This window comes from Procambarus clarkii, chromosome 34 (genome assembly GCF_040958095.1).
Source record: "Procambarus clarkii isolate CNS0578487 chromosome 34, FALCON_Pclarkii_2.0, whole genome shotgun sequence".
NCBI lineage: Eukaryota > Metazoa > Arthropoda > Malacostraca > Decapoda > Cambaridae > Procambarus > Procambarus clarkii.
Window position 1 is genome coordinate 42,723,185 of NC_091183.1, and position 25,727 is coordinate 42,748,911.

Consider the following 25,727-nt stretch of genomic DNA (forward strand, 5'->3'; position numbering starts at 1 on the left):
ATCAGTTTTCAAAAATATAGTTAAAAGTACACTTTGAAATTAATTCAATAAAAAAACGTTCTGGCAGCAAAAATTAAGATAAAGGGCTCAAATTTACACAAATCAGATCAATTAGTTTACAAGGGTAAGGTTAATATACAAAAGTAAAAAAAATCAATAAATTTAATATTTTTATATAAAATTCCTTATGAACATTTATGTATAATAGATGGGTGCAGGAGTGTGGTGCTCATTGATCCATGATGTTGTGTAGTGTGGATAGGGTAACAAATATTAAAGAAAATTCTTTAAGTATTTATATCTTTCACCATACCACTGGATAATGATAATGTAAATACACGAGACTAGTATGAGCCCCCATTATACGAACTCTCGTCCTTTAGAGCAGCTTTTCAATTTTCAAGTCCCTTTGTGCGAATTCACTATATATATATATATACAACAGTACTGTATATATATAAATAAAAATTTCCACATGACCCCACTAGTGTCATGCTGTGACTCATACTGACCCAGTCAGCAACCACTTTAGAGATCTAAACCTCTTTACTTTCAAAAGTTCTAATAAATCAAGGTGATTTCACATGTGTTAGTGCAACTGGTGTTGGTGGCAGATTAGTAGTGACATTTTCCTCGCAATGTGTTTTGCTATTTTTTAACAGTAAGACTTCAAATAATAGCAAAAACAAAGATAATTTAACTTCAAAACCAGGATCAGAATCAATATGGATTATTGAGTATTTTACATATATGATTTGAACTCCCTTTGAGATGGCAACATTCTCAACACTAGATAATTCTATTGAGCTGTGAGAAAATGATTAGGGAGAAAGTTAATGGCAAGGAGTGAATTGCATAAGAGATGCTCAAGTAAGTAATTATCAAATGAAGGCACCAAACCGGGAAGGCTATATAAGAGATGCTCAAGGAACAGAGGCACACTGATCATTTAAAATGTTGTGGACTGTCTTTGCTAAGACATACCTCAACTTACATTAGATCTTGTGGGGAATATATCTGGTAATATAATGACATGAGATCACTCCAGTGATCCAGCCAGTTATTTTTACTAAGTGACTGTAGGGTTTTTGATAATAGTAGTAGTTATCAGATTTATATTATGATGCAAGCAGCAGCAATGTGTAAGTTTGTCTATATATAGAAGTGTTTATACATAAAAGATGTTTGTCTCAATTATAGCAAACAAAGGGCTGTGAGAATACTAGAGGACCCAATAATGAAAGTATCTGTGATAGCTAAATAGTACCGTACCATGTTAATTTGTTTGAAAATCAAAGTTTATAGTGTATATATACTGTGTAATGGTAATAAAACTTAGTTTAAAAGAGCTCCAGTACTATACCATGTACATATTTTTCCAATCTAATAATTATTAGATAATTGAAAAAAAAAATTGACAAGTTTTAATTAAGTATTTGGCATCGGCTTCAAGCAAATTTACAAATGGTAACAATACAGTAGCATTAAGGCACATTTCTGGGTAGCTTTGTTGCCAAAGTTAACACATTTATGGTTGCACAGTTAGACAATTCCATACTAATATATCTGGACTACATTAAAATGAATGAATGAAATTATACTTCCAGTATGACTAGATTTGCCTTACACAAAATTATTGATGGTGTCAATAATACATTGACCTCAAGCAGTAAGGTCAAGACAAGTCATCTCCATTCAGTAAAATGCAACCAATTTATGAATTTAGTACAGTACTGTATGTACAAATTGCCCCTTACAGCATTTCCATTGTTTCCGATATATAATATCAATTTTATACACTAAAAGCACCATTTACATAAAATCTGATACTTAGACATCTTTTAAAGCTTACAAAATTTTAATGGCGGCAAATGTCAATTTTTTTTTGCACACAGAATAAGGCAGTTATATCTTTTATTGTATTCAATATTATATACAATAAACACTATACAAAAAAGAAAATATATTTTATTAATATGGAGTGTAAAAGTACACACAATTTATATTCTTGTCTTCAGCAACTACCATACCCACACATGGGTCATATATATATTATGCAGAAAGGGTTTATTATTGTACATCATCAATTCAAGGTTGAATGAGCGTGTAGTAACATTATGCAATTTTCGAAAACAAAAGACACCGAACTACAGATCATAATGGTATACATTTTATACATGTTAATTCAGTTAATACCAAGACATTTATATATTTTGTACTGAAACTAATGTATTTTGAAAAGGTTATGAACAACTATTAGATAATAAGAATAAATAATTTACCAGCTTTGAAAGTTTTTCTGCAAAGGTTTAGTATTAACCACTATATTGTTTATAAAAAATAAAAAAAAAAAATTGTTGCCGAGAGCAGCTAACCACATTATCAATGTCACTATGAAGCACCAAACTCTCGCATCCAATTCTCATACTTTTCCAAGTCATCCACAGAGACAGACTTGTTGCACTTCTGGATAGCTTCGTGAAAATCTCGTTGAGTGACTGGCAGGTCCAGCTCTTCCTTCGGTAGAGCACGGATTTCATCGGGAGTAAGTCCAGCTATTTTTCGACGCATTGACATCATGGATGCATCCCTGAAATACATTTCATGAAGAACAAAACTTTTAGTCTGATTTTATTCCTTTAAGTCTGCAGTTAAATGAAGCATGTTATTTGTAAGGCTGGATGAAAAGAGGGAAGTCGTCTGACAAGAGAAGTTCCATTCAATGATGATACATTCCCAGTGATTTGTTCACATGCAACCACACACCAGTACATGGATTGAGCAATTGGAATGGAGGCGTCCAATTTTTTGTGACAAAGTACAGTGCAGTTTTTAAATAACTTAATGTCTGAAGTAGCTTGTACTGTAATGTTAAACAATGTGACTGTTGGTGCTAGAAAAGCACAACTTTGCAGATATATTTACCAATGAGGCTTGCAATTAAGAAAATACACAGACTACTATATAATGTTATGGAAACCATTAAACTTTTTAATTCAGATTTAGTAGAATTCAGAACTGCCCAAAGACCTAAAATCTGTATTATTAAAAGAAATTACAACTTTTGTTGTATGTACTACTAAAATATTGCTGCAACACTTTCTTACCTGCAAACATTCGTAATGTCCGCTCCTGAATACCCACACAGCATCAAGGAAATCTCACCCAAGTTAACACTTTCATCTAGTTTAACCTCCCGTAAGTTGATGGTTAGCAGAGCCACCCTTCCTTCCTCTGTAAAGAGAATTAACTAAAATTAGCACAAAATTAAACTTTTGTCATTTTGTCATTTTATACCTTGTGAGAATACTGCATCCCTCACTGAGAAACAAAGTAGGCCACAGAATCATGGGAGACATCTCGAGTTGGTCTTACATGTGCCAGTTTTCTTTGCAAGGAAATACTCTTTTCATTCAACTGCTAAGGGAGTGGGAGGTTGCTCCCAAGGAAATAGTTATGACAATGTGATTAGCGACTTCTGTCCATGTTCCTAGAAAATTTGCTTCCAGTTTATACAATAAACTATACAATGACCATCTAGTTTCCTTGATCTTCAAAAAGTTACTTAGACAAAGCAAATGTCATTTGTTGGCGACAGAAAATGTCACCACAAGCAGCAGCACAAAGATCAGAAATTATAGCTCTTTCAAACCCCTCACACTAGCACTTCACATACAGTACTGCAGTTCTGTATTTGTTTTGGTTTTTACAATTTTTACAATTTGGTTCTGTTTTTATAATTAAGGAATGTTATGTTTTGTATACGTCAGCAGTTAACATTTCTAAAATTAGTATATTTATGTACTAGAGGTTTTCCAAATTTAATATGGCTAATGTCACTTAATTTTTCACCATGTATTATAGCCAATTATGGAAATCTAGTTTTAATCTTGCATGCCTATTTTTTCAAAAGTTATCTGGGTATTGTTAGCCAATAAAAATAGAAAAAAAAGAGTGTTTGTGCAAGTCAGTTGAGGTTGCTCAAGTTCCTTTGCTCACCATGGGGTTTATTGTCTTGCATGCATGTCCAGCCAGGGCATTATGGCTTTATCCAGTTCTATACCTGACTGTTTGCAGTTTTTCAGAATATGCTTGTGTTCTTATAAATGGACATTCTTATTACCTGTTTGAATTTTTGGATGGCACTGGAACTTAATTTTGGCCAAGCTGCAGCAGAGTTTAATGATACCTGTACAGCCTATTAGAGCCTGTGTCTGCAGATATGCCTAAAGGCAAGGTGAATTCATGCAACAACCATCACAGTTCTGGCTCAATTCAGGCTAATCAGCTGTTTCAAGCTCTTATCAGTTAGCTGCCCTAATGTTTCCAGGTAAATTCCAATTTCCCCGTGTTCCACAACAGTTCACTTCTACACTGTTCATCTCGCATACTGCTAATGCATTCAGGAAATATTTTGCATTTCATCACATTGCGAACATATCTTTGGGAATTGACACGTTCACAAAAATCTCAAGCAATATCAAACCAAAGCTGAGCTTGGTTCGAGATCGAGTTGCTGGCACCAACTGCTGTAAAGCTGGAGGAGATGGGTCAGGTGGCTGTTCCCTCTGGGAATGTGATGGAGGCCTGGAGCCTACTCTCATGGTTGATTTTCAAGTTTTTTGGGGGGGGATAAAATTAAAGGTTTTTGCTTCCCAAGGTTCCTCGGCTTTCCAGGTATCTTACATGACAGTTTCGGATGGGCCTCTGGTGCAACTAAGGGTGTCTGAGCAAGAGAATGGTCGTGAGGAGAGAGCACCACATTTTAGCTGAACTTTTCTCAGTAAACGTGTATTATGAAAGGGACAACCAATATTTCATATTAAGATATTTAACACTGGTATATGTGAAGCTAATGTATCTAGACTTTTTTATTTTTTATTTTACATAATTTATGCCATTACTTTAGGTGATAATGCTGTTTAGCCTGGAGTGGCTAATTAAAGTTCCCTACAGAACAGCTACTTACCATTGGGCAGAGGTATGTAGATTCTTTTCTCCAAGCGCCTTCTGAGAGCTTCATCTATATCCCAAGGAAAGTTGGTAGCAGCTAAAACCATAACTACTTTTGGTTCTTCAGCACTATAAGGTAAAAGAAATCAATGTCTAATAAATGTGGAATATAGCATGACATGGCAAAGATAAATTTCTTAAAATACCAGTTTTGGCAACTTTCAAATTTCAGACAAAAAATGATAAAATGTTCATTTCCTTTCAACCTATCCATTTTTACGGTTAACTGAATATAAAGCATAAATGAAAAATTATGATATCTATTTAACAAGTTATAAATTTATTGCATCAAGTTTATATAAAAATTAATTAAATGTTATTCAGCTGCATTAGGATAATTGCAGAAGGTATTTCTTACCTCTTACACTTGCATTTAACTATACAAACACCATTATGGAATTATTTAGTAACTGTACATGTCAACAATGAATACATGACTGACCATTATGCAGTAGGACTCAACATGGCATGATATTCTATGAATTCAATACAAACAACATCTGCATAGCAATATTTTACAAATGAATGTTGCTATGTACATGTATATATTACATAATGTACATAGCAATATTTTACACAATATATACATTACACTATATACATGTAATATATACATTACATAATGTACATAGCAATATTCATGTGTAAAATATTGTGATGCAAATGTTTGTATTGAATTCATAGAATATCATGCCATGTTGAGTCCTACTGCATAATGGTCAGTGTCATGTATTCATTGTTGACATGTACAGTTACTAAATAATTCCATAATGGTGTTTGTATAGTTAAATGCAAGTGTAAGAGGTAAGAAATACCTTCTGCAATTATCCCAATGCAGTTGAATAAACTGGTAGGTATAAACTTCACTAATGTGTATATAAAATATGCCAATATGAACATTGTACAATTATGTATGAAAAATCTAAAAAATTCAGATGCACATCTCAATACAGTATTAGGAAATTAGATGAACATCAAGTCGTGAACAATTTCAAAATTATATCTCATACCAGCAAAACCAATCATGTTCACATTTGCATTTCTTTAAAAACTCCACCGAACAGATTTCCAAAGTATTGCGCTCTTTTTTTTTTCCCCCTACAATTTCTAATCTGTGTTTCAGTTTACATTCTGCCATGTACAACATACAACATTCCCATTGGCTTTTTTAATAGCCTCTCCTTTAACATCTTGAAGTAGCTTCCCACTTTCTGAAATTGCTTAAATTTTTACCCAACTTCCTCATTCACACTTCATCACCTGTTATTGATACTTCCAATCCTACCAAGCAATTCCACTTGTTCCATCGGTTTATGCAACTCGACACACTCCATACCCTAATGTCATCTATGAGCCATTTCATCTCGTTTCATGTGATCAGATACATTCAGGTACAGTATTCCTTTTATTACTTTTGAATCATACCTTAAAATGTTATTTTCGTAAGTACACACTAAATTATAAATTTCTGCCCATTCATCACTTGCATAATGCCATGTATACTTCAATATATTATACTTATATTAATAACACTTTTTTATTACATGTACAGCACTGTATAGGGAATAAGTTAATATGGCTTCAATCACTTTAATTTTTGTTGATGGACTCGATATTACAAGAAACAGAGCCTTGAGAACACTATTGAGAATATTTAAAACCAAACTATGATTTGTTTTCATAGAGTTGGCATGGTTTTCGTGCGCTTGGGTATGGCTCTGCTTTTTGAAAATTAGTTTTGAGGCTAGGGACCTGAGAAATGAATTAGATGTGATTACATTTCCCCCCCCCCCCCCAGACATGTTCATTTGGCAGTGGTCTATTATAGGTTGAAATGAAAATTTTGCCAAGTGAAATTAGCCCACAGGGCATGGGAAATGTAACAGAGGCATCTCCAGTTGCAACGAATCCCTCAATGCAATGAATTGGGGTTGGTCCCATATAGATCATTGAATTGAGACTGTTCTGCACTGTCATGGTACAGAGCATATTCAATAACTAAAGCCATGCTAATCTTATTAGACTTTAATATCATACACATACACCTTAAATTATGCCACAAGATGGCATCCATTATGCCATACCACCACTATTTTAATGGTCTACCTACTACTAATTTTCCCAATACAGCTCTTATTATTCTCAGACCATTCAATCAACATTTTCACTTCCATTAGGCTTTGTTTCATATAAACCTAGCACACAAGATATTTTCTTCTTAAAAACTTTCCATCACTTCCAACATCTCTAGTTTTCCATCTAACCCTCAAATTACAGAGAAGACTGCATTTGTTTTCTAAGGCATGGGTAGGAAGAAGCTCTAGAGCCAAGACCATTTAACCTTCATGAGAAGTTTATTAAGATTGGTCCCCAGCCAAGTCTGCCGATCAATTTATCAGAACATAGGGCATGTCGGGGAGGGGCGGGGTTAATAGCCAAAGCTATTCTATCCTTTTGAGATGTATTTTTTTCCTGTCTCAATAAACATACTTTAACTTGAAGGTATGTATGAAGCACATAGTCACAAATGATTGGGTTGCCACATTCCTACAACACACTTTAAAATATGAGAACCTTACTCTGTTGACTGGATGCCATCCATCTGCATGAGAAGTTCAGACTTGACTCTTCTTGAGGCTTCATGTTCAGATTCTGACCCTCTTCGAGAACAGAGGGAATCTATTTCATCTACAAATATTGTGCTGGGAGCATAGAATCTAGCCTGCAAAATAAAACTCCATTGCAATAATTTTATTTATAACAAATGTGATATGTACAACAAAAATTTAGTATGCAAGGTAAATTATCACAAATTACAAAGAACAGAGTAGAAAAAATCACTTGCCATTTCAAATAAGAGTCTAACTAGCTTCTCCGATTCACCTCTGTATTTTGAAGTGAGAGTGGACGACGAGACATTGAAAAATGTTGTACCACACTCAGTTGCTACGGCCTTGGCAAGCATAGTCTTTCCTGTGCCTGGTGGCCCCACCATTAACACTCCCTTCCAGGGTCTCCGAATTCCCTAATATGGAAAGAAATAAAAAAAAATGCAACTAAAGTGGAAGATAAGTCTTTATACCTTACAAAGAAATATTTTACACAAATTTATCCATACACAAAAAGGCAAATTTACTGAGCCCAATGCAACTTCACTCAAGAATTTTGTTTTCAGATTTACATTTCTTTGAAAGTTAACCCTAAAGCATAAGAATGGTGACTATAAACTAGGTTTAAAATGTTTTATTTACAATAAATTTTAAACACTTCAAAATCAGGTTCAGATTTACAAAATTACTGCAAAGCCATTTTGACGACACTATTACTGGGAAGACCAGACAATTCTATAGTTGTGTTTGGAGAAAATCATATTTTGTTCAATAATTAATAATCATGCATGTGGTGCTTTTATATTTTTTTGTTCAACATTATATCTTAAAAGTACACACACACACAAATGTAAAGCCTGCTGTATCATGTATTGAACACTATCAATATCTGATGAAAAACAAATTGAAACAGAAAAAAATTAAAAAATTGTTTTGATAATTTGAATAATCCCTCCAAAAATGCAATGTCACAAATCCTCAACCATATCTATACTAATTATACTATATAACTTTGGTTAATTATGTTCTTACAACAAAGATGCACTTGTTGGCAACTCACCACTGTTGCAAGTTTTTCTTGTTACTAAATCAATAAAATATAGAATGGGGTAGCTACAACTATTATGATCATGTCTTTATGCCTAGACTAAACATTTATGTAAACAGTGCCTTGTGAATGTGAATTTAAACGAGTAAACAAAAATACTGAAAAGAAATGACTGTGCTCTCACAGCTTGTGCCACCTGGGAACAAGACTGGCATAGCTGACATGCAGCTCTCTTAACATTATTTTGCAGTATAATGGACATTTTAGTGAAATGATTTCTATATCATAAACTTTATATGATAAATATTAAACAAGGAGTTAGATGGACTACACTGACTTATTGTATCAAGTTAATAATCACACATTTTGCTTTACAACATTATAGTGGGATATCACTAGAATAAGTCGTGCTCAAATAAATTCATGAAAAGATCAAATTAATTCTAAGCAGTAAAAATTTATTGACAAAATTTAAAATAATAGTACTTTTAAAGTCCATTATCTTCCAACCTTAAAGAAGTCTGGCATCAGCATAGGTAAGACAACAGCTTCTTCCAAGAGCCTTTTGGCTTCAGTTAGATCTGCAATATCACTCCAACGAATACTTGGATTCTTCTGTACAATATCACGCTCCAACATCTCGACCAAATCTCTGTCGTATCCACTAGGATCAAACTTCTTTTCATCTTCATCGTCATTTCCAGCACGGCTCTCAGCTTTTTCTCCCTGTGAAAAGGAATAAGTTATTGTATTTACAAAATCACAGTATATTTCCAAATCAAAGTGACAAACTTGGTATCAATACTAACCTCTAAAACCCAGACAGCTTTATAAGAAATACATCCAAGCAACTGACTAGCTTTGAAGTCGGCTAACTCCCAACCCCATACAAAATTCTGATAAACATCAGGTTTGTGGACATTTACATTGAAAAGTTGAATTGTTGCTATACAGCACAGCAGTTTAAAATTACTAGTAATTTCAATCTATCCATATTTCACAAGTGTATTAATAAACTGATAAAAATCTGAATTCCAGTATGGTGATCAGATAGAAAAATTAGTTACTTGAATGTATTAATATTATGGAAATGTTTGAAATTTAGGTGTAATAATGTAAGCCTAATGTAAGGTGTGTTTGACAAATCAGAAGCATGCAAACAATACAGTTCTTTTAAAAACAGTATTTTGAGTAGACTAGTGAAAATTTGTATTGGCTGCGATTGATAAAAGTGAATGTGGACAAACTTAATGTTATGGTAGAGAAGGGAAGGAAATTGTGTGCGTAAAGAATATGAATGGGGGAAATGATAGAAGTTGTTGATCAGTGTAAATATCTGCAATGTGTGCATGATAGAGGAAATGGTGCAGTTGAAGTTTAGAGTATAGTATTTTAAGCCAGGTGCAATAGAAGCCTTGATTATGAAATAGATGCAACCAGAAGGCTGTATGGAGTGGCTAGTGCTGACCCTCACATGGATAAGAGATGAAAGTGTGATGACTGGGAAGAGAGGAGGAGAGAAAGAAGGAAAAAAAATATGTGAAAATGTATTTTTGGGGCATATTTAATGAATGGGTGATGGTAAACAGATGAATTTGAGTGAATGTGAGGGTAGGTGGAGGAGAGGTAAGGGAACCATCAGGAGAAAGGAAAGTGCCAAGCCATTATGACTATATAGCACTTGGAAGGGATCACAATAAAAATTTAGGATGGGACGGGGGAAAGGAATGGTGCCCATCTACTTGGATGGTCAGGGATTGAATGCCAACCTGCATGAAGCAAGATTATCACTACTGTCCAGCCCAAGTGGTTGAGCAGGTGGCTGGTAAGATGAAGTCCGGACATGATGAACAAGTGTGAGGAAGCATGGATACTATACAGTATCCATGTTTCTTTCTCAGGGAAGATTCCCGTCCCCACACCATCAAAGTGGGAAAGAGGGTAATGATGGTGAATGAAAAACTTTGAAGACCCAGATGAAGCACTAATCATCCTAAGCCTCACTTCTACAACCCTCATGATTTACTTTTTCAACTGAAGATCAAAAAGATTATGTAATATTTTTAACCAATGATGTTAGAAAACTACCTATTATACTTTTTACACACCATTTATAAGTACAGCACAAGCCAATGAGCTTAGTATTTAAAGATTAAACCATTTCTCAAGCATTTGTTAACATTTAACATACCTTATCATCCTTCTTGTCTCCATCTTTCTTTGCTTTACGGTCACTTGACTTATCATCTCTTCCTCGACCGGTCTTGGATTCAGTGCTCTTCTTAGTCCCTGGTTTACTCGCACGCCCAGATGCTGTATTCTTGCTCGAGTCCTGCCTCCTGGGGCCTCGCGTTGGCTTCACCTGGGCAGTCCTGTGCAAGCAAGAAATTATCCCATATGAAATTAAATGGGAATCCTTGGTATGACCCTCTCCACTTTTGAAGAAACTGGTACATACAATACAATGGTATATATACATACACCACTGGTATTGCATACTGCATAGTACCAGGGATATATATTCAACTGGTATTGCATGACTGTATAGTACCAGTGGTATATATTCAACTGGTATTGCATACTGCATAATACCAGAGGTATATATATTCAACTGGTATTGTATACTGTATAGTACCAGTGGTATATATGCAACTGGTACTGCATATTGCATAAGACCAGTGGTATATACACTGATGTATATACTGGCATCTATATCCATAGACACTGGTATATGTAAGTACAGTAATACTGTACCTCGAACCTGAATTTATAATTGTAACCATTTCCAGACCCCGCGATAGAAACTATACTAATTCCGAGCTACTGTACATTAATTTTAAATGGTGACCCGAAGCTTCATCATCTTTCGAAACAAGATTAATTTTTGGATTTGTCAGAAATCTACATCTCTTAATTTTATAAAACCCTATTGGATAAAAATAATATTGTAATGCCCTTTGATTATAGCTCAAATAAAAAATATGTAACTAAATGAGCCAACCCATAATGCACTTTAAGTAGGTAGATGATTTATATTTTCCTCAAGCTTCAACATTGTATATTTTTAGTCTTTAAATTGCATTTTATTCTAAGGCAGCATTGGCTGAACACCAAGAGATAATGGAACAGTATACTGTACATTAATGCAAGCCAAAATATGTTTTATGAATAAAACACCAAGATGAGGGTTGACTATCTGTAGGTAACTTTTCCTGTACGGGCTTTTAAAAGAGCTTAATGTTGATGCAGAGCCAACACTTACAAACGTAAAGAAAGGGGAAGGTGCAGTGATGGGAGATACTTTAGTGGGGGATCATGATCAAATTTACATGTAAAGTATTAATAGTTAGAGGGGGGGGGGTTTAATAATATTTAACGACTAGATTATATGCCCACTTCAAATGCTTTTTATTGTGACAACTTTAGCATCCCTAATATTCATGAGGCACTTCACCTGGTTCCTGTGCGAGACAAGTGCTAATGGCATTATCACCACTACAAGCCTAAGTATTTACCTTTAAGTTTCACCTGCAAATAGTTTATCAATTGTTAAAGCATATAGTATACAGCCCTACTGTGCCAGTGACGTTAATTCTGCCGATACAATCGTCAGTTGTAGTTATTTTCTGCCACAATCCCTCTACTATTCATTACAGTTTGTCCTGTTGAAAGGATAACCTGATTTGTTTATGTTTATACTTGCCTTTCTACTTTCCTTAAAGAGGTAGAAAGAGCATTTCAGGTTTCAGGAGGAATTAGTGATGTACTGGCACATTAAGGAACTGCTGGTGATGAATCCTAATAGCCTGACAAATCTTATCACTATGCCTCATTTTGTCCTATTATGGGCAAAGTAAATGTGACCCTACTATGGTAATAGACAAAATAAGGCATAATGATTGGAATTTGTTAAGGCTACTAGGATTCTTAGCCAGCAGTTCCTCAAGGATGAGTGCAATAAAGATAAAAATAACATTAACAAAGCAGATTCGGTGCAATGGGTCATTCTTCAAACAGAAAAGATAGCAACCACCAATACTTGCAATGATGCCAGTATCCATATAGGTATTTTACAAAATCATTCCCTACTTTAAAAAACAATGAGGTCATTACAGCAATGTAGCCACTACAGCCTGTAACAAAGAATTATCACAAATCTGATAAAGAATTCGTGGGTGGAACATCCCGAAACATGGATGCAAGGTTTTACGAATGCAATTGCACCTTTGCAGATGAGGCAAAGATTTATGAGAGAAACTATGTAGAAAGAACACAGCAAACCTCCTGATGTAAACCAGGTCTTTCAGTGAGCCACAGTATGATGTTCAATGAAGGCAAGTTTCAGCTCCTACACTTTGGTAAAAACTAAAATAGCAACCATAAAAAATGCAGTCAAATCATACTATAGAAATGAAAATCAAACAAGATGAGAGTAAATCATGTCAAATGACCTTACTTTTAAAGAATCCAATAAAACTACAATCACAACTGCAAGAAAAATGACAGGCTGGATAGCAAGACCCTTAAAGCGTGGATGACAATTTATAAGACCCTTAAATACAAGAAATGACAAAATGAAGGTGGCACTTTTTTGTTAAGACACTAGTACTATCTCAGGTGAAAGTGTTGCACACTAACATCCAAATACAAAGCCGGAGATGTCACTGACCTGCAGAAAGTACAGAATTTTTACTGACTGAATCCAGTCAATAAAACTAAATATATTGGAACCGTTTAAAATCCCACAAATTCCCAGGCTTTATCACACCTATATTTAAAAGCCATGTATGGAGTTTGCCTCAATCACTTCACTTCTAAACACAGTGGCCATCTATACTGAAGGTGTTCAAGTTTTACAAATTTCAATATTAATACAACAAATACTGTAATACTTAGAGATGTAGCCACAAAGCTGCGAGAATCCCAGAACGTGTTGGTTGTGCTACGAGTGAAGCCCAATTTCCTTACTCACCGTTGCTTCCTATGGGGCTGCTGCTGTGAAGGATCTGCTGGAGTGTTGTGGTGCTGGTTCGCCATGCTGCTGTTTAGTGTTTAAGATATGGTGAATGGATAGGTGTCATTTTTCATGTCTTCATTATCATAAAATGCTCCCCAATCTTCTACGAGCTGATAACTCTTCACCCCCCATGAAAGTGGGAAAACAGGTAATACAATACAAACAAGTAAGGCTTGTTCATCAACGATGTGATTACGAACGGTGTGAATAGATGCCGAGCTAAATACAGGTATTATTCATAAACAGCAAGAGATTGCCAAAACCAATGGCATATTATATTCACAACCCTCTAAATGACACCTAGACTCCTTTCTGCATCACTAATGCAGAATCCTACCTCTAGAGTATTCCACCTTGCATTACTTTTGCAATACTGTACATCAATCTAGTTAGCTGTACATGTATCCTACCTTTAGCAAATCTACATATATAGCCTCTATACTTTTGTTTAAAACCTTTGCTTGTTGGATTACCCAAGAGCATTCCTCGAAGCTATCTACCCACCAAACCCTTTCCTCTCCTTGCCCCCCCCCCCCACACCTTATTGGATTGGTAGCCGATTGACAAATCTTAAGAGGGTCAGAAGTGGGGGAGGGGAAAGGGGGGAAATAAAATAAAAAAAAAAAAAATAAAAAAATAAAAAAAAAAAAAAGTCAGGTAACCATAAACACACTAACTTCGCCTAAAATAGCCTTGACTGCCATGAGAAGTTAATTGGTGCCAAATTTCTGCCGGATTTCCTAATGGGAGTAAAATTAGAGGGAACAAAACCGAGGCCCCAGACCACAGGGGTCATCTGAAGAAAGCAGCATTATGGGACACACAATACTAGTTTTGGATGTCAGAAGCTCTACCATGTTTCATCTACAAGATGTTAGGGAAATAATTTACGTAAAAGTTAACGAAAAAAGGTTACCACTATTATCCTAGCAAATCGGTACGGACCTTTTTGTCATAATCTAGAGATTCTACAGTTTATTTATAGGGTATCCAATTCATAGACCATTTATTTTATCCAGTAGTGCTACATTGTCTCTCCAGCTTTGTGCCTCCTTTTGATAATTACTTGCTTACAGTATTCAGACACATTTAACTAGAGTGTACTCAATTTTTCACAAGACCTCATTTATTTCGTATATCCAGGTTATTTGACCAGTATACTGAACACAATCTACAAACCATATCTGACCTATAAAGTTGGCAAAATCCAAATTCAAATACTTTATAGCTATCAAACAGCTGAATGAGGAACTGCTGAACATTTGACTTGGTGCACAAACTAGAGGATCTGCAAATATACTAGCACTAATTACGTACCATGTACAGTACCTACGAAATCCTATTGTGAAATTTATTGCTTTACTCTTACTTGTGATCTGCTGGAGTTGGTGGTGGCCAGACATCAGGATCACGAGGTGGAGGAGGACCCCACACATCTGGGTCACGTGTTGGCTCCTCAAATGATGACATTCTTAGTGAAGTGCCTATTACATGAAGCATTGTCATTTTAGATAGTTATACTGTATTGATATAAATATTTAAAAGTTTGATTAAAAGAGCAGCTAACCATAAATTCCAGCTTTGTGGATTGCAGGGTTTTTGGCTACAAGTGTACATAAAACATTCAATCCATTTTTTTGCTAATATACTACATAACAGGTATAAACAATGTATGGACCACTGGCTGATATGATCCACATTCTGTAGTACAGTATTGAGAAATGGGAAGCCAGAAAGAGCAGATAAACCAAAGAAACTTGACAGAACTACCCACGGATATAATGGGAAGAGCACTGAAACAGGCGAGGGAGTATCCGTCAAACTGGAGGCAAAGTAACAGCGAGGATAAATCAAAGGAGATTGATAAGCAGAGTACTGCAAGGATCAATACTTTAACTAATCCTTTTCCTTTTACATAATACATTAAGTACATGGATAAGGAATAGGACTGTGTTGATCTTGGTGAATTATGGAAAGCTTGAAAATAATTAAGATGGGCAAAGATGGCAAAATGCTCCAGAAGGACCCAGACCACTTACAATTACTCATTGGTCTGAGATATCTACTATTTCAACCAGGTATGCTACAAAACTGGTTCCAGAACAGATAAATGGAGTAAGTGGTAAACCTGAAGGAGATGGATCTTTCTACTTTAGGGGAAAGAGGATAGAATTACATAATATAGGATCATAATTTTGGTCAGGGACAAAAAAGTTGAGCATGTGCAATAGCAGAACAAGATGTTCTGGATGCAGGCTGAATGCAGATGATCCACAGGGATGCAAGGGAACATTTCTTTAGCTTAAGAAGGAGTACAGTAATTGGAGTAAACTGGAGATAAAGGTACAAGCACAGCCCCTTGATACTTTGTCTATTTGTCAGCCAGACTATTCATTCTGTCTGCCTCCGATTTTCACTGCTGCATGCTGGCAGGTGCAGATTTCAGTTTCGAGGTAATTGAATAGAAGAATGGTGCCTCTACTGTAGGTATTAGCCTCAAGTAGAAAAACCACCACAGAATTAAATGGAGGTACTATACTACAGAAATCCAAAGGCAGCCATTGCATTAGATGGCAGCAGGTAAAGACGTAGGGCCCATTAGGTGATGCTTTGTCCTGAACATACAATTACAGGGCTACAATTTTACAACCCTCACTGAAAAGCAGAAGTGCAGTAGGCATGTTAAATGAATTCTAACAACATTTTGGACCCAAGACTTTCCTCCATTTTCTCTAAAACATAAGGGTTCCAACTAGCTGAATATATGTTTATTCAAAAAAAACTTTTGAAACACCTCCAAAGGATATTTAATCAACTGGGCTGCAATTCACATGTCAAACTACAAGCAGTTGCAGCTAACAGTCTGGTTGACCAGACCACCAACCAGGAGGTCTAGTCAGATATGGATCACGAGGACACTGATACCTGGAACCAACATGGTAACTACAATTTTTTTTTTAATATAAAACTGTCAATACCACACTACAGAATGAGAATTGAAAAAGCCATGGTGTGGACTTGAACCTTGCACACTGGGCACTCCCAAGCATATAGCGCATGTTGTGGCCGAGTGGTTTAGGACATGTGCTTGGAAGTACCCAGTGTGCAGGTTAAATTCCTTACAACAGCTACAAAATTTTCTCATTGATATATCACATTAATGAGATTTTAGTCAACATTCTCTAGTAGCAACAACAGTTCATACACAGACACTTATTTTATGCAAGTCAATTAACTTTGCTAGATGGCATATTGAAAAAGATTGGTTTGCATCTTTAGAAATACTTTTTCACACAAACCAAAAGGTTTGTGATAACTCACCCAAAGGTCTGTCTGAGAGAGCTGATGGATTGTCGGATTTGAATAAGGATATGCAGTTCATAAGTTCCTTCAAGTTCTCATACTCTGCTGCAACTTGCTGTTGTACCTAAAATATAATGCCAATTTTTAATAAAGCACCCAAAGGGTTACATGAAAAAGATAAAAATATTGAATTGGCAATATACAATACTGCCCCAACCTCTTGAGGTTATCTTGAGATGATTTCGGGGCTTTTTTTTTTTTTTTTTTTTTTTTTTTTTAGTGTCCCCGTGGCCCAGTCCTTGACCAGGCCTCCATCTCTGAGCCACCATATGATGTAATGCTTCCTGTGACCACCATGGGTGACAACTTCAAGCAATCTGCCTCATGGTATCGCCAACTGAGGATGGCTCGATGCATGGCAGAAGCATAGATGGCTAACTGACGAGTCAATCATCCATGGCTTATTTCCCACAAATATGAAATTCAATTCCTCATAACTTATTTCTAACTTGTACTAGTCTAGTGACATTTTTCTAGACTTAAATTTAATGCATTTAATGAGACCTTGACACTGGTGCCATATAATCCTGAATTGGTTTGACAGACTATGTAATATACAAGGTCCTGAATAACTATTTTCTGATCTCTAAAGGAAGTTTTTGTGTTGACCAACCTTGCAAATGCAGCCAATATCCATTTGATGTTTGTTTCTGGAGGCAGGTACAGTGTGATACCATCCCTCAGGTATTTTTCCATTTGATTCCATTAGTTTCCACATCCATTTGGTACTATTACAAGCATTAAGCTTAATTACTTTGCGCTTGAGTAAAACTTTATTAAACACTTGTTGGAGGACAACTCATCTTTCAGTTTGTTCAGGTCATCCTGTAGTTTCTCGTAGTTTTCTACAATATTTATCCCCCCTCATTTTTTGCTTAAGTAAACAATGAGGTATCTATCCAGTCTGGAAGAACATTTACACAGCTTATGAATAAGATAGCAGCAGCACCGACTGCATATGGGACCCTGCTTGGAGAGATTCGCCACTCAAGTCTCCCTTCTAGCTGTTATTTTTATCATCATGCATGGTATGCCTGCAAGGCACACACTCCTGTTTACCTGTAATTGACTTCGTGTTCTACTTTCCAAGTTTAGTCTAGGGCCAAGTACGTTATGTGGTAACTAAAGCTGTTGCTTGGAGCAGCCCACAGGCCCACATATCCACCACAGCCCAGTTGGTTCGGCACTCCAAGAGAAAACTAGATCATTTTCTCCATGATGATGTCCACGGTTGTTCCGGCAATATTTCTTATACTCGCTGGGAGGATGTTGAACAACCGTTTACCTCTGATGTTTATACAGTGTTTTCTGTGCCTATGGCACCCCTGCTCTTCACAAGCCACTTTTTAGTAATTAAGTGGATGCAAGACGTCATAAAGTTTACGTATCTCAGACTTGCTTTCTCCTATTGAATACAGTGAAGTCGCACTGCTTTTACTTCATTGTAAGAGCGGTGCAATGGAAAAATATTGGAAGACTCTCCAAGGAGAAAATCCAAGTACAGTATGTATCTCAACAGACCGGAACCAAAATTTAAAAGAAATAATAGTTTAAAATTACTTGTCAGTGATTTTGTACTAAAATGTGTACAAAAAATGCACTATCGTTAGCACAATAATATTTTTTTATAAAGACAAACATATAAAGGTTGGCTGAAGTAAGTCTTTGCAAATGAATGGGGCCCAGAACAAAATTACTACATGTGAGTGAGACTACTGTACAGTATTTATAATATAATATTATACTATTGTTAAATTATGCAAACAAAATCTTTGTACTGTATAGACACCTTTGGCGGTTAACTTTCCTTGAGAGGACATCCCATGTAAAAACCGTACACAAACTAACCTGCTGCCATTTTGTTTTTCGGTTGGGTTCTTGGATGGTAGCAAGCAGGCGATGGATTTGCTGTACAACACCCTGATAATACACAGCTGCTGTCTCGTACTGGCTGGTCAGGGCCATTTCACGTGCCAGCCTCATATTTTCACAAATGTCCTGAATATTCACCATCATGGCAGACTGTAAATAAAATATGATTAGTTTTGAATCATTATTAATCATTAGAAATTAACTTTTTAAGTATTCTGGGCATAAAATTACTTTTAATATCAATTAAAGTGAGTGAGCTCTCAAAATTACTTTTATTATCTATTAGAGTGTGTGACAAAGCAGCCAGGGACATTAAAGGTGACCTGCCAATCTCTAGTGCCCTTGCACCATCACCTATCACAGCCACTTTTAGTAATTATATTAACTAAAAATAACCCCTGCTTGTCAAAAGTTGGGTGAACTCCATTATTCATAGTAAATAATGTAACATTTCTTATACTGTTTGTCCCAAAAGCATGGGGGTTATATGTAGTGGTTTTAGTGGCATGCAACCCACCCCCTCCATTTATTGTGCCCTTGGGAAATCTGGTCCCCATTCATGAACAGACTTGGGAACACCTTCTAGCATCTTGTCCTATTTGTAAGTTGGGGACCAAACTATATACAGTACTGAATATTAAACATTATGTTTTCAATCTTATTTTTTTTTTTCATTTTTCATTTTAATGGCTGTTCGGTAAGAGTAGGCAACAAAGAAACCTTTTCTCTCAACTCGATAACAAAGGCAGAAAAATTTCAAATTGTTATACGAGAGAATTGAAAACCATTTTTACACCAACATCTTCCCAGAGTAGGCAATTTGAAAATGACACCTGCAGTGGTTCAGATCAATAAATGATACCACACCAGGGTTTAAGGCAAGTTAAACTCTGAACTATTATAGAGAACAAGGGGCAAAATTTGTCACTGCTTGTTCACTTTACACAAATATATTGTGCTCCTTGTGACTAGAGTGTTGCAATACAATGAATCATGCATTTTATATTAGCACAAAGACCAAAAATTGTAGTTTGAATATATTAGGCTACTTACAAAAAATGTTTCATCAGGTGTATATAAATACAGTACAATGATCCAAAGGCTCGTGGGGTCTCCTAACCACAGTGGTCTATGTGCTGGGCTTCAAACAGACCCGAGCTCAATCTCTAGGCAATTCAAGTTGAGAAGGTTTTCCCCTTCACCTGATGCCTCTCTTTACCCATCAGTAAAATAGGTACCTGGACATTAGGCAATTACTGTGGGATGAATTCTGGTGAAGGTCAGTAGCTGGGCTTGGGTGACCCCCAACTAGCCCACATACTGGCTTCCTGTCCCGCCACAACAAATGATAAAAATTAACCAAATTGTGGTTAATTCTGTAACCACATTTATTTAAGTTAGGTAAACAAGCTGTTAGGTATACAAGCAGTTGCTGCACACATTAAAGCTCAATTGCTGCCTCTTGCCGATGAATATCTGGGCAGATACATCAATGAACAGCTTTATGAAGGTCGGGTTTTAACACTGGCATCAGTTCCCTGCTATAGCCTTGACCTTTTCATGACCCGACCTCATTTCCATCTCTTAACATGATACACTAACTACACACACTACATCAATGCGGAACATAACCATAAAAGCACCAATCCTCCATCTAGGTACACAAGGAACACACACAGACAGTATTTACCAACTTGTGATAGTTGGTTATGTTGTGTTGTGACTTGTGAGAGGGAGAGAGAAGAGTGAGAGACTGAGGGGCGCCTGGCGACCAGTGGCACCTCACCCCTCCAGGTGCTCCCGCTCACCACACACAGATGGCGCCCATAACCCCATACCTTAACCTAGGCCTTTATCATCCTTATTTGCTCTCAACTCTCCAATACATAACGTGCTCGTGTCTGAAGCTAGACAAATACAAAAACATTATTAATGATGGTAACAGTCCATTTCATGTGGGCTCCGTCTCCGAATGCATGATAGGAGATGATCAGTTTAGCCAAAGAATCTGCCTTGAAAGGAGAAATTGAGTATAACCTTGGATTGTTAATAACCAGTCCAAGAACTTCTACAAAAGCTTGTAGATTTGAGGCAAAGGAAATTCGACACCAGTAATTCCATCTATCATACTATCATGCAAAAGGAGCCAAACATCTATGTATCATCATCCAATAAAATCAGCAGGCTTCTAGATGTTACTACTGATCGGCTAAGAGACAAATATTTCTGGGAATTTTCATTATCTGCTGATATAGATCTGACCAAATGTAAACTGTGTCAACAAAATTACTCACAACCTGTCACTATGTGATGGAGTGCGAAAAGATACGTGAATTCAGATAATTCTGTAACAAATGTTGAAATGTGAAAATATTTAATTCAAAATTATCTGCTGCCAGAAGTCTCTGCCAAACACCCCCAGTTTGCTAACTGTAGGTAGTAAGCGATTGTAACCTATCCACCGCTGCCTACTGGATGGGGGGCGGTGTGCAGGACAAACATCAATTGTGACGCTTGCTCCCCACATGTCAGTTGCTTAATTTAGAAATTGTATTTGTGGTCGGTCTCGGGCCCATTGGTAATGTGACTGGGCAATGAATTTTGTAACTAGCTCAAGACTAACTTGCTTAGCTAAATGAATGATGGGGGTCAGTCTCTGAGCCCATTTTGTGCCTCTAATCCTTTTCACTTCTGCCAACAAGATGGGTATGGGGTGCATAATAAATACATTAAACTAATTACCTGTGCAGACCAGGAGTCACAATAACGTGGCTGAAAAAAAAGTTGACCAAACCACACACTAGACAGTAAAGAGACGACGTTTCTGTCCGTCCACCATTATCAAGTCGATTGATTGATGATTGATGAAGATTAGGCCACCCAAAAGGTGACACGAGCATGAATAGCCCGTAAGTGGTGGCCCTTTTGAGCCATTACCAGTATCAATAGATGGTTCTGGAGACCTGCTGTGGAGGTGCGACTGCACCCTGCGTGACGGGAGATGTCTCCCGTGATTATCAAGTCGATTGTGATGAGATTGATTGATGAAGATTAAGCCACCCAAAAGGTGGCACGGGCATGAATAGCCCGTAAGTGGTGGCCCTTCTGAGCCATTACGAGTATCAAGAGATCTGTGGAGATCTGTGGAGGTGCAAGTGCACCTTGCGTGACGGGAAATGTCTCCCGTATTGTGATGAGAGTAATTGATGATTGATGAAGATTAAGCCACCCAAGAGGTGGCACGGGCATGAATAGTCCGTAAACATGTGTGTTCAGTCACATATGCTTGGGGGACCATTCAAGCTTGTCCGCATGTGTGTTGTGTTTGGTTTTGAATTTGTTGAAATCTCAACCTCTGGAGGGTTAAGGCCACAGGACGAGCTAACTAACCATCTACCAAGAAGTACTGGGATAAACTTGTTCCCAAGAACATACAAATAAAGAACTAGCAGAGGGCCTATAAAAGGTAGATCACATCTAACCTAAGCCTGAAACAATTTGAAGATCCGACGCCTTTTATCCAGATAATTTACAGCCCTATTAATTTCCAAAATTGTTGACCAATAATTGGCCTTATACAGTTTCGTTTTTATGTACTTCGGTTATATCCCCTCCCTTATTCTTCGCTTTCCTAGAACATGTAAATCAAGTTGCCTTAATCTTATTACATGGAAGTTCCCTATTCTGGAAATAGCCGTTATCCTTCTCCATACACTTAATTTATCCCTTTCTAATGTATAATGCATAAGACAGTCCATATACGAGCTGCCTCGTATGGGCTATTGGCCCACAGGAGGCAGCTCCTGTTTATATACATCCTAACTCTTCTAATTTTTTTTTTTTTTTTTTTTGAGATATATACAATTGTTACATTCTTGTACAGCCACTAGTACGCGTAGCGTTTCGGGCAAGTCCTTAATCCTATGGTCCCTGGAATACGATCCCCTGCCGCGAAGAATCGTTTTTTTCATCCAAGTACACATTTTACTGTTGCGTTAAACAGAGGCTACAGTTAAGGAATTGCGCCCAGTAAATCCTCCCCGGCCAGGATACGAACCCATGACATAGCGCTCGCGGAACGCCAGGCGAGTGTCTTACCCTACACCACGGAGACTGCTGTGAATGTGAAACTATGCTCTAAGTAATTCATCTATAATAAGTATTATTAATGTTACCTGTAAATTGTTCCATATATCAACTTTTCGACCCAGCATTACCCAGGTTTTTCCTCAATTTAAACAGTTCATATGAATTCTTTCGTGTTCTATTTTGTGTTTATAGAAAAAAAAACTACCATTGAAAATAGAATTAAGTCGCACGCAGCTGATAATAGTAAAAATAAGGGTAGTATATTAAATAAGCACTTATGGCTGCAGCTGAACAAATCAATATGGAAGGTGAACAGAAATTGACTAATACGTAGTTACTAAATCTATAAAAAATAATAAAAAGTCCTAAGATGCTCCAGGGGCCAAAATATTTACCAAGATGCTTAAAGAATTTCGAGAGTCCTCGACGTCTTGCATAATTAATGAATCATTAAAGTCGAGCAAAGTACCCGAATTGAGGAGGGCTGGTAATGTGGTGCTGATTTTTAAAAGAAACTGTAGTTCAGTTAGCTTAATTTCTATTGTTGGATAATTGCCTGAACTGTTATTCTTAAAAAGGTCATTGGGTTAAATCTAGAAATCAAAATTAAAAAAAATCACTGTACACCGTTGTATAAGGAGCCGTTCAGGTTTTACAAATTTACACAATTTGTTTCATTATATTTCAAAGAGACAATAAGAGGAAGAATATCTTCCCATTCTATATCTTTACTTCAGTAAAGCCTTTGATATAGTAGCTAACGACACACACAACCTAAGTCAAATGGTACTAGGGATTATTTAAAGCCATAGGGACTTGTTATTTAAACGAAAACAACGGGAGACATCTCCCGTCACGCAGGGTGCAGTCGCATCTCCACATATCTCCAGTATCAGCTCTTGATACTGGTAATGGCTCAAAAGGGCCACCACTTACGGGCTATTCATGTCCGTGCCACCTTTTGGGTGGCTTAATCTTCATCAATCGAACGAAAACAGTGCCAATTTAGTAAAGTCCGAGTGGGAAACAGTCGCCGAGTAGCGTCCCTAGGCTATCCTGGGAGCACTTGTACGTTATCTATACAATATTTAAACAAGATTGACGAGCAACATTACCGAGTCTTAACTTGTTCAAGGGAACGAGATATTTGATGCAAAAATAGGACAGGAAGTAAAATCAAAGGAGCTCAAAATCTCTTCAAGGCGATGTAGGCGTAGGCTTTAAAATGGACCATAGAGTGACAGATGCAGCTCGGGATTTGTTGGGGTTTAGAGAGACGATCAATTTAATATACTTTCCTTGTTCAACAGTCCACAAACGGACTATTGCCGCAGCTGCTCGACACTTTAATTCCCAAGCAATCAAGCAGAGCAGAAGCAAATAACATTTGATTCAGAAGGCTTTTTTGTTTTAAATATATATGCATTTCTAATAAAGGAGAACTTACACTTATTATTATTACATATTGCACTAGTTTGTGTGTTTATTGCCTTTGTCACATTTTCTTCAAATAAATGTCACTCACCTTGTTGACCATGAGGTACCAGCATTCCAGACATGGTTCTGCTATTTTGAAATTGCGATCCATGTTTATTTTCCAGCGGCTATTTCTAGTTATGCCACTGCAGTAGTATACCCTACGCTTATACTAATGCTGTATAGTATATTTGGACTTCAGTATAACAGTCCAAAGAGCATAATGATCGGTCACAATAGACGGTATTTATAAACCTTCTTTTACTATTGAAATAAATATATTATGCAACCAAGTCTCCACACATTTGTCACCAAATTTGTATACTTGGAGCTCGACCCAAACACCCAACGCTCTACAGTGGCTGTTGTCAGTTCCTGATCTGTGATTGGTCAGTCATCGCCCCTAGCGGACCCTAACCCTAATGAAGGAAGGCAGGAAACCTCAAGTATAAGCCGTTATTACACTCACGCGACTCCAGTTGTTGGACATACGCACGAACGTTTATATGACGGTGATGTTAGCTCAACAGATGGCGTTAGTGTGAACGGTTTTCTTTGATTTACTCTGATGTTAGTTCATAGAAAAACATTTACTTAGGTAATCAGAGAAGTTGGGTACTCGCCAATAGCATCAGAGGATTACAAGGGATTCACCTATAACAAAAGGGACATATAGTACTTTTTAAGTAGCCTTTTTTGTAGGAATCTAGTTCATCTCTCCGAACTTCCATTACACTTTTATTACAGCATTACATATGAGATTATTATGCACATGGATATCAAAATAACGTGATGTATCTATGAGAAAATATTGAGTCAATACAATGAGCTCGAACTCGCGGCCTTGGAGTCCCCAAACACTTAATTCAAGAATCGTCCATTTGAACCAGACTGCTTATCAAGCTTCCCTTGCATCCCCGAATGAATGTCCATTCCCCGTGAGCTCCTCTCCTCGTTGTTAATGTCCACCCTTTTAGAATCTTGTCTTGTGTATAATTGTCTTTCCTGACAGCATGCTTTTTATACTGGGTGTACTTTTATTTAATGTTGTGTTACATGAATCTATCTCGGGAGACATCTCCCGTCACGCAGGGTGCAGTTGCACCTCCACAGATCTCCAGTATCAGCTATTGATACTGGTAATGGCTCAAAAGGGCCACCACGTACGGGCTATTCATGCCCGTGCCACCTTTTGGGTGGCTTAATCTTTATCAATCAATCGGATCTATCTCAATTAGTT

At 36.9% G+C, this 25,727-nt stretch overlaps 1 protein-coding gene across 6 annotated transcripts; it reads right to left on the reverse strand.

Moving 5' to 3' along the window:
* Window positions 1-148: 148 nt before the first annotated feature.
* On the reverse strand, window positions 149-24,880 carry LOC123762140 (katanin p60 ATPase-containing subunit A-like 1). Of its 6 annotated transcripts, none has more exons than XM_045748504.2 (12): window positions 24,537-24,880; window positions 18,899-19,072; window positions 17,009-17,114; window positions 15,057-15,171; window positions 13,643-13,711; window positions 10,862-11,042; window positions 9,181-9,396; window positions 7,859-8,038; window positions 7,593-7,735; window positions 4,970-5,082; window positions 3,108-3,234; window positions 149-2,590 (listed from the first exon to the last, which is right to left on the reverse strand). In XM_045748504.2, the coding sequence occupies exons 1-12, from the start codon at window positions 24,597-24,599 to the stop codon at window positions 2,392-2,394; spliced, it is 1,686 nt and encodes a 561-aa protein (XP_045604460.1). In that variant the 5' UTR covers window positions 24,600-24,880; the 3' UTR covers window positions 149-2,391. The 6 variants fall into 6 exon arrangements, with proteins under 6 accessions (XP_045604460.1, XP_045604463.1, XP_045604465.1 ...); XM_045748507.2 differs by lacking the exon at window positions 24,537-24,880 and adding an exon at window positions 20,613-20,743; XM_045748509.2 differs by lacking the exon at window positions 24,537-24,880 and adding an exon at window positions 20,617-20,709.
* Between the last annotated feature and the right edge of the window lie 847 nt (window positions 24,881-25,727).

Excerpts from the sequence above, each read along its gene's own strand:
- LOC123762140 (XM_045748504.2), bottom strand. The coding sequence starts at position 24,599 with ATGGATCGCAATTTCAAAATAGCAGAACCATGTCTGGAATGCTGGTAC. Across the intron at positions 13,712-15,056 it reads CCAACTCCAGCAGATCACAA|CAGCATGGCGAACCAGCACC; the intron begins GTAAGAGTAAAG and ends AACACTAAACAG. Across the intron at positions 8,039-9,180 it reads TGATGCCAGACTTCTTTAAG|GGAATTCGGAGACCCTGGAA; the intron begins GTTGGAAGATAA and ends TTTCCATATTAG.